We start from the raw sequence: 18,419 nt of genomic DNA on the forward strand, positions 1-18,419 counted from the left end.
TAGGAAATATTATGATCTTTTGTATCCGGGAAAATTTTTCAGTTCATTTTCAAACAGTTTCTTAGGAGATTTAAAAAAACGCTTTAAATTATTGAATTGGTTTGTTTGAATGCGCTTATATTTCGAAAATCTAGGCTTATAGGCTATGTAATATCACACTAAGACGCAAACCTTACGAGCCGAGCACGCAAAGTAAAAGCGTGGGCGGGCGCACAGTGCGACGCGGTTGATCGAGGTAGGTATATTGTGAATAATAGCGATGTGATTCTATATAATGAAAGTTTTTATAGGAAATATGAACTTGTACAAAACGTGTACCGAGGGGTACAGCTACTTGTGTTAACTTAGGTCTTCCGGCGTGTACTGTGTTATGCCATAAATGGGAAAGTTGCTGCATGAAATACAAATTCACTTTCGCATTTAAAACATTAGGAGGTTTTACGGGTTAAAATATATACTGTGCATTATATTTCAAAGATACTTTAATACTATATTTATTTAATCTGTTCAGCATTATACCAATATTGCATTTTTCTTGCATTACAAAACAACTGTATTTTTATTCGTGAAAAATAAGGTAACCTTCGCACTTTCCTGCCTAAAAACGAATCCCATAACAAGACAAAAACAACCATTACCTTTGTTGCGTGAAAAAAGGATAAACCAACAAACACACATTCGCATAATATCAGCAAAACTTTGTGAACCGTTTTGAGATTAATTAGCGATTTTATAATATACAAAATACTTTATTCAACTTTGCTATTTGTAATCGCAAAGCAAAAAAAACCTGCTTGAGGTCTGAACCTTGATATGAGTTTTACAATCTCGTGATTAGAGTCGTTTTGGAGCATCGGTAACATAAGATATATCGAATCTAAATTTACCAAATTAAAAACCTTGAAATTCTTCACACAAGACAACCAATTCTTTGCGAGCTGCCCTTTTAAACGGAAAAATATGTGATAAGGACAGCACTTCTTTTAGAACGGCAGTACTATTCTGTATCTCGGTCGAAACCAAATTTAGCTGGCCACTGTGGAAAGTTGCCATCTAATAACGCCCAAACACCTATAAAAATGTTATAGGTACATAACGTAATATCCCCCCCGGCAACTGTGTTTCCTGCCACGTATAACTTGAGTACCTTAAAGGCAAAAATGAATAGGCTTTTTCTAGGCAAGCGTGCTCCAACCTAGACCTCATCATTGCTTTCTAACGGGCATGATTGTCGTCAAGCGCTGGCCTATCGTTAATAATAATAATAAAAAATGATTCTGCCAACTGAGTTGAAATGAACTCGGTTTGAAACTTACATTTCAGAATGCAAAAGGTGGATTTAACAGGTTATTTAGTGGCAACTTTCCACAGTGGCTAACTTAATTTGGTGGCAACTGAGATACAGAATCGTCCACTGTCATATCAAGTGTAGATAAATTTAAGATTATTGACGTTTTGAACTCGAAAATTACTCTAAAGTAGCGTGAGCAAAATTTATACTAAGGGCAGTACTGACATATGCGTTAGTATGGGATGGTTTTATGAGTTCAGCAAAAAAATTGTATTACTCTTTTATATCATGTCTGTAAATAAAGGTTATTATTATTAATAATAAAAAAACTAACCTCTTCTAGTTCGCAGTGTTCTTAATGATCATAATAATCTCTTTTGTGATTATGATATGGCCATTTATGATGCGGACTTCTAAAGCTAGCATATGTACCATAAATAATAATTATCATGAATCAAATGGCATTCCTAGTTTACGACTTATGTCTCAACTCTTTCTTTTGGAAAAAACGTTCATATAAATGTGTCTAAAGTAAACCGTTTCAAAACCATCTTTACTACCAACCCAATACAAGCCAACTACAGAGCACGGGTCTCCTCTCAGAATGAGAAGGTTAAGCTAAACATAAACTCTTCTCAGGGCTTAACCCTTTAAAAATCTTCAACTTTACGAAATTAAAATCTTTGAAATTCTTCACACAAGACAACCGATGGTGCCTATTCTGTTGTAAATTAATCTCTTAAACTAAACTAACTGACATGTGTATAAGAAGGTTAAGGCCTAAACTCTTCTCAGGCCTTAACCCTTTAAAAACCCTGAACTTTGCGAAATTAAAATCTTTGAAATTCTTCACACGAGACAACCGATGGTGCCTATTCTGTTGCAAATTAATCTCTTAAACTAAACTAACTGACATGTGTATAAGAAGGTTAAGGCCTAAACTCTTCTCAGGCCTTAACCCTTTAAAAACCCTGAACTTTGCGAAATTAAAATCTTTGAAATTCTTCACACGAGACAACCGATGTTGCCTATTCTGTTGCAAATTAATCTCTTAAACTAAACTAACTGACATGTGTATGAGAAGGTTAGGTTTTGATAAAGAGTATAAATAAGGTTAAGGCCTAAAACCCTTCTCAGGCCTTAACCCTTCTCATTCTGAGAGTCCACCATTCTAGCCAAGTGCAAATTAGTAAACTTCACACGCTTTTGATAATATTACACCGAACTCTTACGCATTCAAGTTTACTCATAATGTTTATCTTCACCTTAACGGTGCAGTGCAGCGAGTGATATCGTTTAAATGCACAATAGTACCGAAAAAAATCGAACTCTCCCCCCGAAAGAGAACCCGATGTCTAACCGCCAAGGCTATCAGTGCTTTTAGTAAACCGTTTAGAGTTTCCCAATTATTTTGCAAGATTCGGCCTTGCGGCCTTCGTAAGTTTCGAAACAGGAGCAGAGTTAACCCTTGTCGCAATACGCATTTCGCTTTGTGTGCGTGGTTAGCGGGGAACTCTGCGCAAATTGATACTCTTGCGAAATTACCTCACCTAGCTGCTTACAGATTACTACACAATCAAGTTACCACCTCAACAGGCCCTTGTTTCAGCTAAATTCTCAGTAGGTACTTAAACGTATGGCAGTTTTATAATACCCATACACTTTATCGGTTTCTAAGCGACATTATACGTACGCTACAGTATATCGCTCGACGGCATATCTTTAACGGTAGGGTGGTAACTAGTCACGGCCACTAAATTCCAGTAATTATAATTTCCCAAATTTTTTGAGAATATGATTATTTTACCGATGGCATACCTAAAAGATTTTTAGTTAGTTAGATATTTTCCTCAATACATAGTTTCAAAATACTGTTGGAGCTTCCGCGCATCCTGCTCATAATTGATGCAGACCTTTTTTCTCATGATTGCGTAAAAGTCATCAACGTGATTCTCCGCAAAAAAAAAATTAGACAGCACTTTCAGATGCACTTTCAAAATTTCTTGATCACGTTTGCAAAGTTTCTAACTTTGCAAACCTGATCAAGGCAATTTTTTTTACTGCGAGAAGTTTAATAATTTTGGTTTCAATCTCAGACATAGTAAGTGTACACAGGTATTTTGTTCATTCGTATAGACTTTTTATTTTTATATTTTTATTACTTTACCGGCTTAATTATTCTATGAGAATATGGAAGCGACTTAAAGTAGCAATTTACTGTTTTGTCTATAGTTAATGAATAAAAATGACTTTATCTGTCTATTTTAGGTTCCTCACTTATCATTAATTTATAAGGAGGTTACGAATACGGAAAATATGGTAAATACTAATACGGTGGCACAATCTAGTTCATTCAATGAAGCGCCAATTTTAATTCCAACTTGCGGATGGTCGCGACTTTGTCCGCGTACAACTTTTTCTCTTGTATTCTTCCCATTGTATTCACCTACTGAAAGCTTCGCCTTTATTTGAATTATGGACTTTCAAAAAATATTTAAACCCTTTAGGAATGGATGCCGGGATAGTCTGTGAAAGCCCCGTTTAATTTTAGCTGTTACAAAGATTAGACCGGACAAAAACACATAGGCAGACACCAATTTTAGAAAACCGGTGTGTGTGTGTTAACTATCAAATAAATAATCATATGAACTAAATAAAAGGCAGTTACTTTGAAATCACTGAATGATATATACATTTTAGCTATAACTACTTTTGTATAAATATAGATTTCAAAAGTGTGTTAAAAATGCGTTTACAAAACGTTAACTTAGTATACGAGTAGGTTCTAATTAATACTTGGCAAAGCAGTTGAATTAAGTTCGTGAGTGACCTAGCGGGGCAACTTAAGAAGTTAAGAGACCCAAGAAAACTCTTTAAAAGCGCGCAGCTTTTTAAATTAAAACTGCGAAGTTAAACAGTGGTGCTATATTAAAAATCTTATTGCAATTGGCTTTTTAAAACGACTGGAGTAGGTATTCCTATAATACCTATACATAATGCTAATTAGTAACTACTTTGTTTGAATATCATTCATACAAAAGTACAAAAAAACATTTAATTAATGACTATTATACTGCTTTGTATTTTAGTTATTAAGGTAATAATTATTGAAGACAGACTAAAATCACGTATGCTGACTTTTTTTTCTATATTGTTATTACCATTTTTTATATGAAAACATACAGACGTTTTCTGGGTTATTACAGCTTTGTACCGTGCAGAATTTTATCCCTAGCCAATGACTGATGAATCTCGTTTAGAATGTATGAATCTATTAAATCTTACCAATGTTTTGATAATTTCCTTTTCTACTCTACAATGGCACTTTTTAATACTTTGTTCCCTACGTTTTGAAGCTCCATACCGGTTTTTAAATAATATTTTCACAAGCGCATTTACACGTTTGTATTTTATTAAGTTTCACAATGTTATTTTTATAAAGAGGTTATTACGACAAGAGGTATTTACAAATACAGCACATTGTCTTTAGGTGGGCATGTCCTGCGCCTTTAGAATAACCTCCGAGACGAGAGGTTATCGACCTCGGGAAGCGCATCCCGCAAATCCTTATCTTTCACCGACTCTGATATACTCTGATATTCGATAACTAAACTACTAATAGTATATCTAAAGTGCAGTGTCTTAAGGGACACCAGAATTTTTTGCAATAAAACTCGTTTTAACAGACTTGGATGGTTTAGGCATCAGATTTTCGGTATGTATACTCAAATGCGCGCATGCTAATGTCGCGGTAATGATCCATTTTCGTCCAAACCAACACGTATCCTCAAAAATTTCGGCTCGATCGGAAAATTGTTAAAATAAATTACAATTTTTTTACCGGATGGATGATATAGTACCAACCTACGTGTACCTATACGAACTTGGTAAGTAAAATTAAAGCATGTCAAAAGATGAATAGAAAGAAATAAGCGTAAAATAATCAATTACCCCATGAATGTTTATTCAAACACCTAGCTTGCGTACTTACATACAAGTGATAGATAGTGTAACTATGTAAATGGAAAATCAGGTTATCTCGTACGTTACCATAAATACTGTGTGGCGTACCTACTAAATATTTCTATACATTTACATACTACCGAGTTCGTGAGAATTATTGCCGGAAAATACAAAATGTTTTTGTCAAAATTATTTAGGATTTACGAATTTTGAAAAGTACGAATCAGAATGCTATGAAAGCCAAAAAGGTCTCTTTGTAAAGAACCAAAAAGGTTTTAAAATTTAGGTTTACAAAAAAAAGGTGTCCAAAAAAAAACGAGAGGGAGCGAGTCACTTTCCGACCCGTTTTGTTACCTGCTCGTAAAGACACACGCGAACAAGTCTTCGTTCTTTCGATTTATTTATGTTTACAAATCCAGGCATCAAGGATGCAAACAAAGACCTGTACGTAAAGTCCTGAAGTGGCAATGGAAACTCCTAATTATCACGTAACTAGATTGCGATTATGTTAAACAATAGCCACTATGCACTATTATTAGTTACTCTACACACATTTCGCTCAAACACTAGCATCTTCAGGAGATGTTGACTTTACAATGAATAATTAGTGTCGGAGGGAAACATGCGTAGAGAGTACATTGCCGGAGATCTTTTTGGAAATGATTTAAGAGATTATAAAATAAATTTATAACTTCTCGTACAGATTCTACTGCTTTTCGCGGAGTATGGCAAACTGAGCTTAATTTTAATTGTATATTAGGCCCGTGAACGCCTTAATAGGATCAGAATATGAATGTAGAACACGTTAGTATACAATGAGTACACAGGCAGACGGCTGTGGGGTTCCCTTTTTAGGGTAAACGTAACGAATGAGGGTGCGGACGAAGCGAAAACATCGGCATCGCATTAACGGACTCGAAGGGGGCTTTTGGGGGAAACTGTACCTATATAAGTACGTCTATCTATATAAATAAAAATTGAATATTGTTGGTAACCGTATCACTTGAGAATGGCTGGACCGATCTGGCCGTGTGTTTTTTTAATTCAAAGTTCGTAACAGTACGAATAAGGTTCATAGGGAAAGAATGAAAATGTGGTAAAGAAAATTGAAATTTTCGAGAAAAACTTTTATGGAATTTTTTGTGTAATGACCAATATTTTTTTTTTTTTTTTTTAAATAGTGTTTAAGTTTCATTTGCCCATTAATTGAGGAACGTTAACAACATGCTACGGTTGAACCCGCGGGCATGGCTTGTATATTTACTTAAATTATGTTAAACAGTAAACACGAGACAATGACAGTTGGTAGTTTTGTATGCAATTATTAATTACAGTTAGTGATAATGTCAGTCGTAAAAGTGACTCGTTTTCTATGTCGCTCCCTCTACCTGCTTGACGATCAGCTTACACAACAAAGAAAGTTATAATGCGTGCGGGTAAAGTAACTTTCGCTATTTGCAGCACTGCTTCAGTTCGTATTGATATTACTATTACATAAAATAATATACCTATATAATGAAACTATGTCCTGTTGAAACATTATAAAATTTTAAAGAGATGATAAAACATCAATATCACATCATATTGTATGACAACAAAATATACGTAAATCGAGTTAACATTAAATAATTATACGTGAACAATTATCACAGTAAAAACAAACTAGTTCCGCGTTGACACCAGCAACCAAAATAGCTCACCTCGCTAAGGCCATTATTTGATCGTATAATCCAACTTTCCAAACTAATGGCACCACTTCGTCAACACAATAATCACCAGGAGGATATGAGTGTAGTGGGAAAGTCCACTATAGTGTAGGAACTGCTGTATGAGTTTGTATCACGTTTGACAGTTTCACTTCACCACATGGTTGATAAGTCGCGCGAGCCACCGCAACGGACGTTCGGCACGGTGTGCTAGTGAGGGGCGACTGGTCGCATGCACGGTGCGATGAGGGGAGTCGCCTGCTCGCTCGTCGCCAACGTTTATCGCTCTTCTCGCCTGATAGCGGGTTTACACGATTCGATTTTAGTTGCTAACAGACTTTCAATAAAATCGAAACGACAAAATACGACTCAATACAGGTTTTGCCACCTAACTTTCGTCGATAAATTATCTTTCGGTCGTATTTCAATCTAATCCAAATCCTTTAGATGGCAGATTGAATTTAGCAGTGCTATCCTTAGAAATAGGAGCAAGAAATGAATAATCATCATCATCACTTCGATCGATTGACGCCAACAGCTGGACATAAGTATTCTTTAGGGATGTCTAAAATCCACAGTCCTGTGACGCTCCCAGCGACAAAGAAAAAGATAACACTACTCAATTCAATCTATGATTTGAAAATGTTGGATTAGAAAGGTTAAATAATTATTATCGTTAATTACGGGTGTTACGATTTTTATTTTTTTGTCATAAATCTAGAATTAAACGACTTTCTTCCGAGATTTTCCTTTTATCTCTTGAAATATCTCAATTTCATGGTTACTAACCGTCCACCAATCCGCCCTGGACCGGCGCGGTGGACTACTGGCTTAACCCCTTGTCATTGTTGGAGGAGATCCGAGCCCTGTAGAGGGTCGGTAATGGGTTTATATGATGATTATGAATATTGAATCATATTCATATATTTATGTTCATAATATAAGGCAGAGCATGCTCTTTGAATTTTTTTGATACGTTGTAACAAAATAGACTCACTGTTAGCGTTCTCTTAAAGAGATAAGTGTTCCCTTGTCCACATCTTATTTGTATAATACTTATATGTGTATAAGTACAGAAATAAATAAATAAATCCATACTTAATATCGAAAGTGTGTTTGTTTCTTTGTCCTTCATTATCTCTCTATCTAAGCAACCAATCGAATTGATTTTTGGCTTAGATTTATTTGAAGTTGCATATCAAAGGGTGGTTTAAAGGATAATTCGTATTTTTACACTAAATACTCCTTCCTTCACATCCTAACAAAGAAACCTAACGAAATATTCGTCACTAGTAACACCGCGACGCGTAGCCAGTAACAATTAAATATGTTGTCCTTCATTAAATCACAATCTAAGCAACCCATCGACTTGATTTTTGGCTTAGATTTATTCCAAAGTTGCATATCAAAGGGTGGTTTAAAGGAACATTCGTATTTTTACACCAAATATCATCGTTCCTTCACGTCTCAACAAAAAACCTAACGACTAATTCGTCACTAGTAGAACCGCGGCGCGGCGCGTAGCTAGTAAATAATTAATAAAATACGTTGGCCGAACCGTGTGAACCCGCTACGAGCGAGACGCGATGCGTGCCTGCGAGGGCGGAGCGCTATCCGACCGGCACCCGCGGGACAGCTGCGCGAGGACCCTTTCTCTGCTCCATCTCCATTGTACCGGTGAAAGCTTATGTATCGTTACAACGCTCTTCACTCCCCAATAAATAATACTGCTGTGCTGATGAAAACAACCCAATAAAGAAACATAATTTGGCAATTTACATAGTATGAAACAACCACGATCTGGCTTTTTGAACGCTTAGATCTTTTAAACTACGCAACGGGTTTAAGTTCAATTTTCAGCAATAGCTAGAGTGATTTCAAAGGAAGGTTTATTTGTAATATAAGCACCTGGAGGTATCTCTGCATCGTTCGAGTTCTGCAGTGAAGTTTATCGTAAATATCAAAATAACCTGCACAAAATGAACATTGATTGTGAATCAAATATAATTTTAATTATTTCTTGAAAATTATTAATAACAAATTAAATGAGAATGGTTAGCACATTCGTTAAAATGCTTATGAACATGTAGTCCACATAGACAAAGTAAGATTCATTACAGGAATGTAATTCTGTTTATTGAACTCAACAACAATATCATATTATAGTAAGCGCACTGTATAGACAGTAATGTGAAAATTAGTCAAAGGTAAGCCAATTTTTTTCGAGGAGACGTAAATCGTAGTCATTAATCAGTCCAAGCTCAGCTATCTTTTACCTTCGTAACGTTGGACGAGTGTCCTTTATCAACATTTAATAACAATATTGAAGTTTTTACGGCTTTATAACCTGGATTTCACCAAAGTTTAGTACGCTTTGTATAAGAAGCGTGCTCGCATAAGACAAATAAATACGGCATTCTATACTACTCGCATAGCAATTGTAGTCATTTTCGGATCGAAACACTAAATCGTAACGAATATACGGCTCGTATGTCATTATTGTCATAGAATATACGACTTTAATGAAATAATTCATTAGGTCGTATATTCTATAATCCTGTATTTATTTTACCAAGAACGCTTGCTATAGAAGTGTGGATTAATTTCTTAAAACGAGGTTCTTAAATTTCATTTTACTCCGTCGGTAGAGATATTCGATTAGGAGTGTAATAATCGTATACTACGGGCACAAATAGGCACTAAGCTGATGGAAGGTACTATGGTTGAATTCTTTGAAGAAACAGAGCAAGGAATTTTGTATAGGGTTAAAACACTAAGAAGCCAAAAATTAAAGTGCTACATTCACATTATAATAATTTAAATAATACTATTTCAACAAAAACTTGTCGGAATTTCACTGTTTTTAATTTTGGGATTTTCTATGAGTCCACATAATATTTTCTAATCATAACAAGTTTGTAATATTTTGTAATTATAATTATTTAATGTAGAATTACGCTTTACCGTGTTCTTTTGTTACAAATAACGACATTTGTTTTATTTTTTCTCTACATAGCTGTAGAGAAAAAAAGGTTTAAAGTGGTTTGATTTTTAATAATTTTCTGTTTTTGCGGCAATTAAAAGTTAGGTACCTTAAAATCGTCGTATGGAGTAAACTTATAATAAATAAACAAATCTATTATCGTTTGAAATCATAATTGTGAAATCGAGGTAAAAGCTACTTCAAAAGTACTTAACAGAAACTCTTTTACATAATGGAACCTATTTCTTTATGTAACTAGACTTTTACGCTATTCTCTTTACGCTTTACTTAGCATAAATTTAACAATCCTAGCAAAAACTGTGAACTGTAACTAAACCCTACAAAAACCTCATTATAACAGCGTTGCCTATTACTTGTAATTTCACCAGATACTTATTGTACAATTTAAGGCTGGCCTCACACAGCCAAAACGTCTCTCTGAATTCATTATCTTTAATTTCGGCACCTTGCATAACAAAATTTTTATTGATCTGTAGGTGTAGTATCGTGATTCTCGACACAGACAAACGTCTTTATGGAAGAAGAATTCAAACTAATCGCACTACTCTAGGCTCGACATAATAAATAAATAATTCATAATCTGATTCCGGTATTTGTGAGCCGCTCTATTCTAATGTATGCTGGGAATACGCTTAAGTTATGAAATCATAATCCTTAATATTCCGAACCGGAATTTAGAACGCCGAAATTATCATTCTTACAGATCGATCTGAGAAATTCATAATCTGAAATATCAGAATGTGTGGAGCACAACTAACATTGCATGGTTTTACGGGCTTTCTGAATTAGTAATATGATTTCAGATTATGAATTCTGAGAGACATTCCGACAGTGTGCAGCCAGCCTAAGAGCGATAGCAACTGCCATAGATTCACTCGCGCACACTTTCCACGATTAACTTTCTTATTTACTATTCGATTTGACCTTACCTTTCTATAACATTCACTTTAAATACAGGTCAATTTCAGATATTAATTTGTACACGAAAACCTTTTCATTCTTATTCTATAGATCTTAGTGTGTAAAACGTAAGGTACATTCAATTAAGTTTGCTAAGGAACTACGAGAATTCCATATAAAAAAGCCAACTCGTTAGGAAAGAAATAGTCGTAGGGCAGAATAGAAACCAAAAGTTTCCGTTATTCGCAGGCATTATTATTTATAAAATAATAGAAATTCCAAAACTATGTATATGCAATCGAATCTAGTCCCCTGGTGGATTAAATCCCTTAAAAAGTCCAAAACCTTGCATCAAATTGAAGCAATACGCCCCAAATTATAAATGGAATTATCCTCATAGAAACGAAGCGACAGGTTTCAGGAAATAGAATTTTAAAATTCTCATTTAAAAAATACGCGAACCAAAGTTCAACTTTTATTGCTATTTACATGAACATTAAGACACTTAATAAAAGTAGATAGAGAATCCATTGAATCTTTCTCATTCGTTTGTAGTAAACGAAATAAAACCTCGTCTTCTCGAGGTACGTAACTAAGAGCATAATATATCGGAGAACGGGTAGCAGCGTCTTCGGTGCTACTACTACAATTACTGCAATTACCAACCCGTCTGCCTAGCGTGATGCTTATGGGGCAGCAAATAATTGTGAAGTATTGTTCCGACGGAAGAGTAAAATTCGGCAAAGTTGATTTAAAATGTGCATAATATATAAAAATATGATACTAGTAAAAAGAGACTTTATAAAATCTAGGTCATTTAAGAATACTCTTAAGGCCTTACTTCCAAATAAACGTGGCATTACGTCGCAATAGTTATGCAGTATTTTGTCACACTTCAACTGACATCAACTTTCAAATTTTAATTTCAATTACATACATATTAAATTATTTAGCTCTACAAACCCTTCTCTATGAATGCCTATTGTGTTAATTTGTACATTAAGGTATACACCAATGCCTATAAAAGTTTTTGGTGCTTTAAGAGTGCTTTCACGCAACACTTGAAGGACAGTACCTAGATAGTTCCCCTTAGCAGAAATCACATTACGTTCGAGATGTATTGATCGATATCGTTTGCGCATCTATTTCCAATAGTAAAACCTATTTCATAAATTCAAACCTACGAACTTCTGAAGCTTCTGAAGCTGAAATCTCCTGATACTGATGTAATAGTGATAAAATTTGGATCATGCAGGTAATTTCAGATACTACTCGTCCTATTATTAAAACTCTTTCACAATTATATTTTGAACGGATGTGAAGGTTTCCCTTAATCCCAATAAAACCATTTATTATGCATTTATAGGTGTATAGCATTTCTATTATGTATATCACTTGATTGAAACGTTGACAGCCCAGTGGGCAGGAACACGACTTAACTTTCGTGGGGCCGAGTTGAAATCCAACCTTGAACCTCCAACTTTTCTAAGTTATGTGCGTTTTAAGTAATTAAAATATCACTTGCTTTAACGTTGAAGTAAAACATCGTGAGTAAACCTACATGCCTAAAAGTTCTACATAATCAGGTGGACCCAGAGGCTGAAAAAATCAAAATCCCTTCGCACGTGCAACGCGTTGGCAAAAACTAGAAGGACCCATAAAAGTAGTCATTTATTTACACAGCGAAAATAACGGTATTTTACTTTGTCTCTAGATTTTCTTTTTATTTGTTTTTTAAATTCGGATTTTTAAGTAGAACCGGAATCGCGGAAAAAATATAATAACGCTTCGGATCTGATTTTATTCAGGTTTATTAAAGAATCCTCATAATAATACTTTGATGAGGCGAAAGTAGATTTTGTTCAAGAGATTCTCGTCCGTATTAAAGAAAAAAAGTGCTTACAAGACCTATGGTAGGAAAAAAATTAGAACAGACAGTTATTAGAAAAGGAATTTCCATCACACACAAAACCTAATTATAATGAGCAAATAAAGAGTAGGGCATGTGGCGACTTGAAACTCTCGACTGTCTTTTCTCGAGCTGAGAAAGCTTGGTGCACAGCTGGTGAAAACCTTGTGAGTTACGACGTACCTACCAGCTGTCACGATTCGTGTGCGACTTTATATTCTTGTTATCGGCAAGATTAAATATTGTGAAAACAACCTCACTAGATGCATTAAGTAGTAAACTTAAGCCCAGAACATTATATACCTTATCCCTACTATCCTTCCTAATATTATAAATGTCAATGTAAATTTGTTTGTTACGCTTTCACGCAAAAACTACTTAACCGATCCTCATGAAACTTTGTACACATATTGTTGGAAGTGTTAGAAGTAATATAGAATACTTTTTATCCCGACATTAAGCTCGGTTCCTTTGGGAGAGGCGATGAAAGTGTTTGAATATTTTACAGCATAACTCCGACAAATTATAACCGTTTTAAATAAGTATTTTTGTACTTTATTTTTGTTATAATATGTGTTTAATTTTGCCCAAACTGTGGTTGGAGATAGAGGACAGAACTCCTCAGTGGACATCGGCAAACCCCTCATTTAAGGCTTAGCGATACTGAATACTTTAATTTTTTTTAGAACTACAACTAAATTTAATGCTGCATCAAAAACAAAATCAAACGCAGACGAAGTCGCGGTCAACAGGTAGTATAATAATAAATCCTTCGAAAACTGAAACTCTTGTTCTGCGACAATCAAATCATGATGAATAAAAATAAACTCAAAACAAATTTCTGTCTTGCCCCTGATTTTGGGGCCAGTGTCTTTTTTCCAATCCAATCCAAAAGTCCAATTTTGCACATGTATATAAGTGTAACCTTAGAGTTAAAAGTGTAATTTTGTCTCTTACCTGTCTCGTGTTTTAGCACGTACCTACGAATGCAAACGTTTTACGATACGAGTAATAGAAATGATTTATGATGAATAATAATTTTTAATGCATACCTATAACAAAAAACCACATGAGAGGATAACTATTGAATCATATAATTATGGTATAATTTTTATATCTAACAATATTAGCTAATCAAAATATGTATACACGTTTTCTACAAAGGCGGAACAGTGCAGTGAAAGTGCATCACGGTTAATGCGCTCGCGCAGCATTCAGAGCATTTTTCAGCGAGGGGAGAGAAACGCTAAGAAAGTGCCTAAAAGCAGGAGAAGGTAAAGTAAAATTTGAAAGCGCTACACAATAGCGCGTTGTCGAAATTGGAAAGTTGAGTGGTGGCGCATTGATTGCGTAACAGCTCTTACGGAGCGCGGCGTGACGCTGACGAAAGGTACCATGTGACGTCACCGGCACGAAAGTGCATCGGCCGTCGCCCCCCCTTAGTGCAGGGCGGGTGCACGTGTGCTGCACCGCGCTTCCTGCATCAGAGGACTTTCTATTGGGAAACCGCGTTCTCTCAAACTTCTCGCCTTCTCCGGCTAACCGTTGGGAAATTCAACTCTCACGCGCAACACGAAACAAGATGCATCTGATTGAGCAATGACACGGTCCACTTTACAGTGCGCTTACACAATTAGAGAGGCTCAAGCAAGCATTATCTGTTTCTTATTATTGACGCCGAATATACGGATGCGTGTTATTATCAAAATGTAACTTACAGCTTTGAAGTTCTTAACAATCTCTGGCTACGAAGCCTGAAACAAAAAAAAAGGTGAATACAATTACTAGCGGATATCCGCGACTTCGTTTGAGTTGGATTTCTGATTTCTTGTGAGTAAGAAGTGTTTTTATCGCGACTCTCCTTACCCTGCCGCCCTGCGCACCGCCGTTCTATTTATTTAGCGAAAGATCATGGTCTTTCAAACTATAATATAACCTAATTCCAAAGTGTAAAAGACAAAGAATTTGTACTTTAAATATCAGAAGCGATTAATATTTATTTGTAAATATTTTTTTCTAAATAGAGAATCAAAATCAAATGTAGGTATATAATGGTACAAATAAAAGATAGATGTCGACAACTTCGATATGCTGTCAACTAGTTGCTTATACTATTTAGTAATTTATACTACCTAGTACCTAGTAGTAACTACCAAGCTTATAACAAATTTATAACAGCGGCATTGTCTGTTCTTAATAAATAACTGTTATGGACCTGACGATCATAGAGCGATATAATATATCTTATAGAATAAACGTAATAAATGCTATAGAATACAACAAATACATGAAATAATAATAATTGTCGACCTTTAAGCAATATGAAATAATATAATTAATAAACCTTATTTTAAAATAATACAGATATGCATTTAAAACAATTTAAGACTTTAGAAGTAAAACCAAACGACTCTTATGAGACGTTTAAGTAAGTACTTAAGGCTAATACGGTCAGTGAGTATCATTACGGTCAATAATTTTCAAATAAACGATAATGCTTTGTTTAATTACTGAGGCTTCAGAAATATTGCAATTTCCAATATGTACTACATAAATGTCACGCTGATTGACCAATAAGTGAGAGAGGTTAAAAAATTGAGGTCTTAGCTACGCAGGACGCTCCTCGAAGCAGTTCATGGTTGAATTGAACATGTACAGTATTCAAATAACCCTTCGCATTTTAATTTATATCTTTACCCAGCATCATAAGGTTGATTATGCTTTATCGAATTAAAAGCAGTTCCTAATTGTCGGATTGAGAACGGCTCGCGATTTAAATGTCAATTTTGTCTTTAAGTTCTATTATATAGAGTCCGATTTCCTTTATACCACATCGGCATTCAAGAAGTAGGTTGCGTCGACGCACACAAAGGTAGATTACACTTGTATATCAAAAACTCTCATTTACTCTACGTCACGAGATGTTAAACTTTATGCAAAAACTTTTAATTAAAATATTCTTTACAAGTTAACTATGTAATTTATTTATTATTGAGTAAGTGAATACAAATTGTAGCTTAAGTATGTACCTACACTGTTCATTTATGTTAGTGTTATTATCTAATAATAATACATTTGTACTTTTAATAAAACTAAATCAAATTGAAGGGAGATTTTATCAAACAACTTTAGAAAGTAAGTAGCAATTAGCATCGGGAAAGTTGTTTCATGTCGAATAGATTTAAATTGAAAAGCAATGCTCGACTAAGTTTCCTAGGCCATAAATACTATCAGAAAATCGAGCGGCCTGTACTGTACTTTCTAGTAGCGTAGTGGGCTAAAGTTACGATTTCTGGTGATATAATAATCACTGTTCTCCACTGCAGTCTGCAGCGCGCGCCCATAACGTCTACGCAGGCTACAGCTGTGTTTACCTCGCTATAGGTTATAGGGCTGCTTTGCATGAATAACACAATGTATCAATGAGCCACAGTGGATTTGGAAAAGCACTCAAAAGTCCATGTAAAAAAAAGATTAATGCCCTTTTAAATAATGATTTTAAGATCCTGTAAAATCTTTATTTGATAATACATAATGGATTGTGAGTGAAAATAATTTGTTGATTTTTTTAAACAACTCGCCTATCAAAAGGGGTTTTTTGAATTGCTTCATTATACCTCCAAAACTGATATAAATAACGTAACTTTGAAAGAGTTATTGTACAAGCAGCAATCAAATACTTTCAAACATAAATGTTATTAAAATATAATAAGTATAATAATATAATGTAAGAAATGTATCTAACAAATAAAAATGTGTATCAATATCAGGTTCAAGACAAAGTCCATAGCTAGAATATAAAATTCCTTAATTGAAAGAATGCTTTATTTAACTAAAATAAAAAAAACATTTCTTATACAATATAATATTGTTATTTAGGAAAATGGATTGGTATGATTGTACGGATATTGGACATTCCTTGTAAGTACCTTCATGTAAATGAGACAAAGTAAATTTCTAAACTTCGAAATGGTGTCCAATAGGACATTTTGCGGTAGTAATACAATGAATTATGTATTCAAAAGTACTAGAAGACAGATAAATCGCAAGTGATCTCGACGAGAAATACGTTCACCGTCCTAGATGCGCGGTAGGTACTTTCGTTTTGAAATCGGCTCGTACAATTGGCCGTATCGAGATAAAAGCAGACCAGCTAGCTGCCAGCGAACGGTGGCTGAACGCATTCCAACGTTTCTAATATATCCTTTACCTCCAATCTTCAAGGTGTGAAAACTGTGCCGGAAATCGTCACTGTTGTCTAATGCATGAAATTGTAATAAAGGTGAATCAAAGCCTTTATTACTCTACAAGTGAAGCGGCGATAGCTCGTAGTAGATACATAAACGTTAAAATTTCAGCCTCTTTCGAAAGATTCCTCGTTAGATTCCCTGCACGCACCTCTCACGGAGTCTCACCTCTTGTCGGAGTTATTCGCGTTTTAAACAATTAATTATCACTTGCTTTCACGGTGAAGGAAAACAGTGTAAGGAAACCTGCATGCCTGAGAGTTCTCCACATTATCTAAAAGGTGCCAGAAGTCCACCAAACCACACTTGGTTAGAGACTATTCTGAGATTTTCGCTCCATGTAGTGAGCCGGTAAAGATGATGATTCTAAAACTTAGACCGATGACCGATCATCCGATGGTAATATACTCGTAATCAGTTTAATCGTACCGAAACGTTTAATCGTTTGCCTGCAATGCGTTTCGGCACGCGTTTGCCTGTAAGTCCTATGTAACTAGCCACGGCCGAATCCACCACCAGACCGGACCACAGAAAATTCATAAATTATAAACTCCCGAATTGACCGTGCTGGGGATCGAATCCGGTACTTCTCACTTATTATTTTACAGGATTGAACCCTTGAAGGCAGGCATCAACGAAATTTATCAATAATCCAAGCAAGTCTGGTAAAGTCTACAATAACTTTTAGCGAAGCGCCTAGAAGTTAAATTAAAGCAATACGCGAAAATAAATATTGCTTATAAATTCATGTTTATGCAACCATAATCTGAAAATTCTACGAATTCAGATCAGCTCTGCGTACCTCGCTGCAATCCATCCTTTTGAGGGATAGGAGGTCAGTACCCAGCTGTGGGAACAATAATTATATACACAAAAATACTAAAATGTCTATGCGTCAGTTTGTCTTCATTCTGTCAAAATTAGGTTTTACGTAATAAAATGAAATTTCAACAGCAATACTGAAACACAAACTAATATTACACGAACTAAATATACTAGGACATTACACAGATCGCCATCTAGTCCCAAAGTAAGCGTAGCTTGTGTTATGGGTACTAAGATAACTGATGAATAATTTTAGGAATAATATACATAAATACTTATAATATATAGATAACACCTAGACACTGAAAAACATAGTCCAGTTGTGGAAATCGAACCCACGGCCTTGGACTCAGAATGCAGGGTGGCTGCCCACTGCGCCAATCGGAAATCAAATAAATATATATATATAATAATAAATATATATATATATATATATTTATATCAGTTAGCTATTCATTTAGAAGTAAATAAGATTTTCGACTTATAACAGAAAATTAATAGTGCATTAAGTTGTTTTAAACCATACCTACGTTCAAAGTACCGTTTCCATGTATAGGTATGTCCATAAATTCAT

General features: G+C 35.0%; 1 protein-coding gene across 5 annotated transcripts in view; it reads right to left on the minus strand.

Moving 5' to 3' along the window:
• LOC120626151 (protein roadkill) overlaps positions 1-18,419 on the minus strand; it is an 80,920-nt gene that overhangs the window by 48,563 nt on the left and 13,938 nt on the right. For 2 of the 5 annotated variants that reach the window (XM_039893477.1, XM_039893476.1), the window contains exon 2: positions 14,492-14,527. The exons of 1 other annotated variant lie outside the window; for it this stretch is intronic. Coding sequence is in view for 2 of the 4 variants with exons in the window: in XM_039893473.1 (XP_039749407.1) it covers positions 6,955-6,968 (14 nt within the window). In the remaining 2 variants the exon portion in view is untranslated. Of the gene's footprint in view, positions 1-6,954; positions 7,084-14,491; positions 14,528-18,419 lie in introns of those variants that run through there. 2 more of the 5 variants (XM_039893473.1, XM_039893474.1) reach the window with 2 other exon arrangements.

This window comes from Pararge aegeria, chromosome 9, assembly GCF_905163445.1.
Source record: "Pararge aegeria chromosome 9, ilParAegt1.1, whole genome shotgun sequence".
Taxonomy (NCBI): Eukaryota; Metazoa; Arthropoda; class Insecta; order Lepidoptera; family Nymphalidae; genus Pararge; species Pararge aegeria.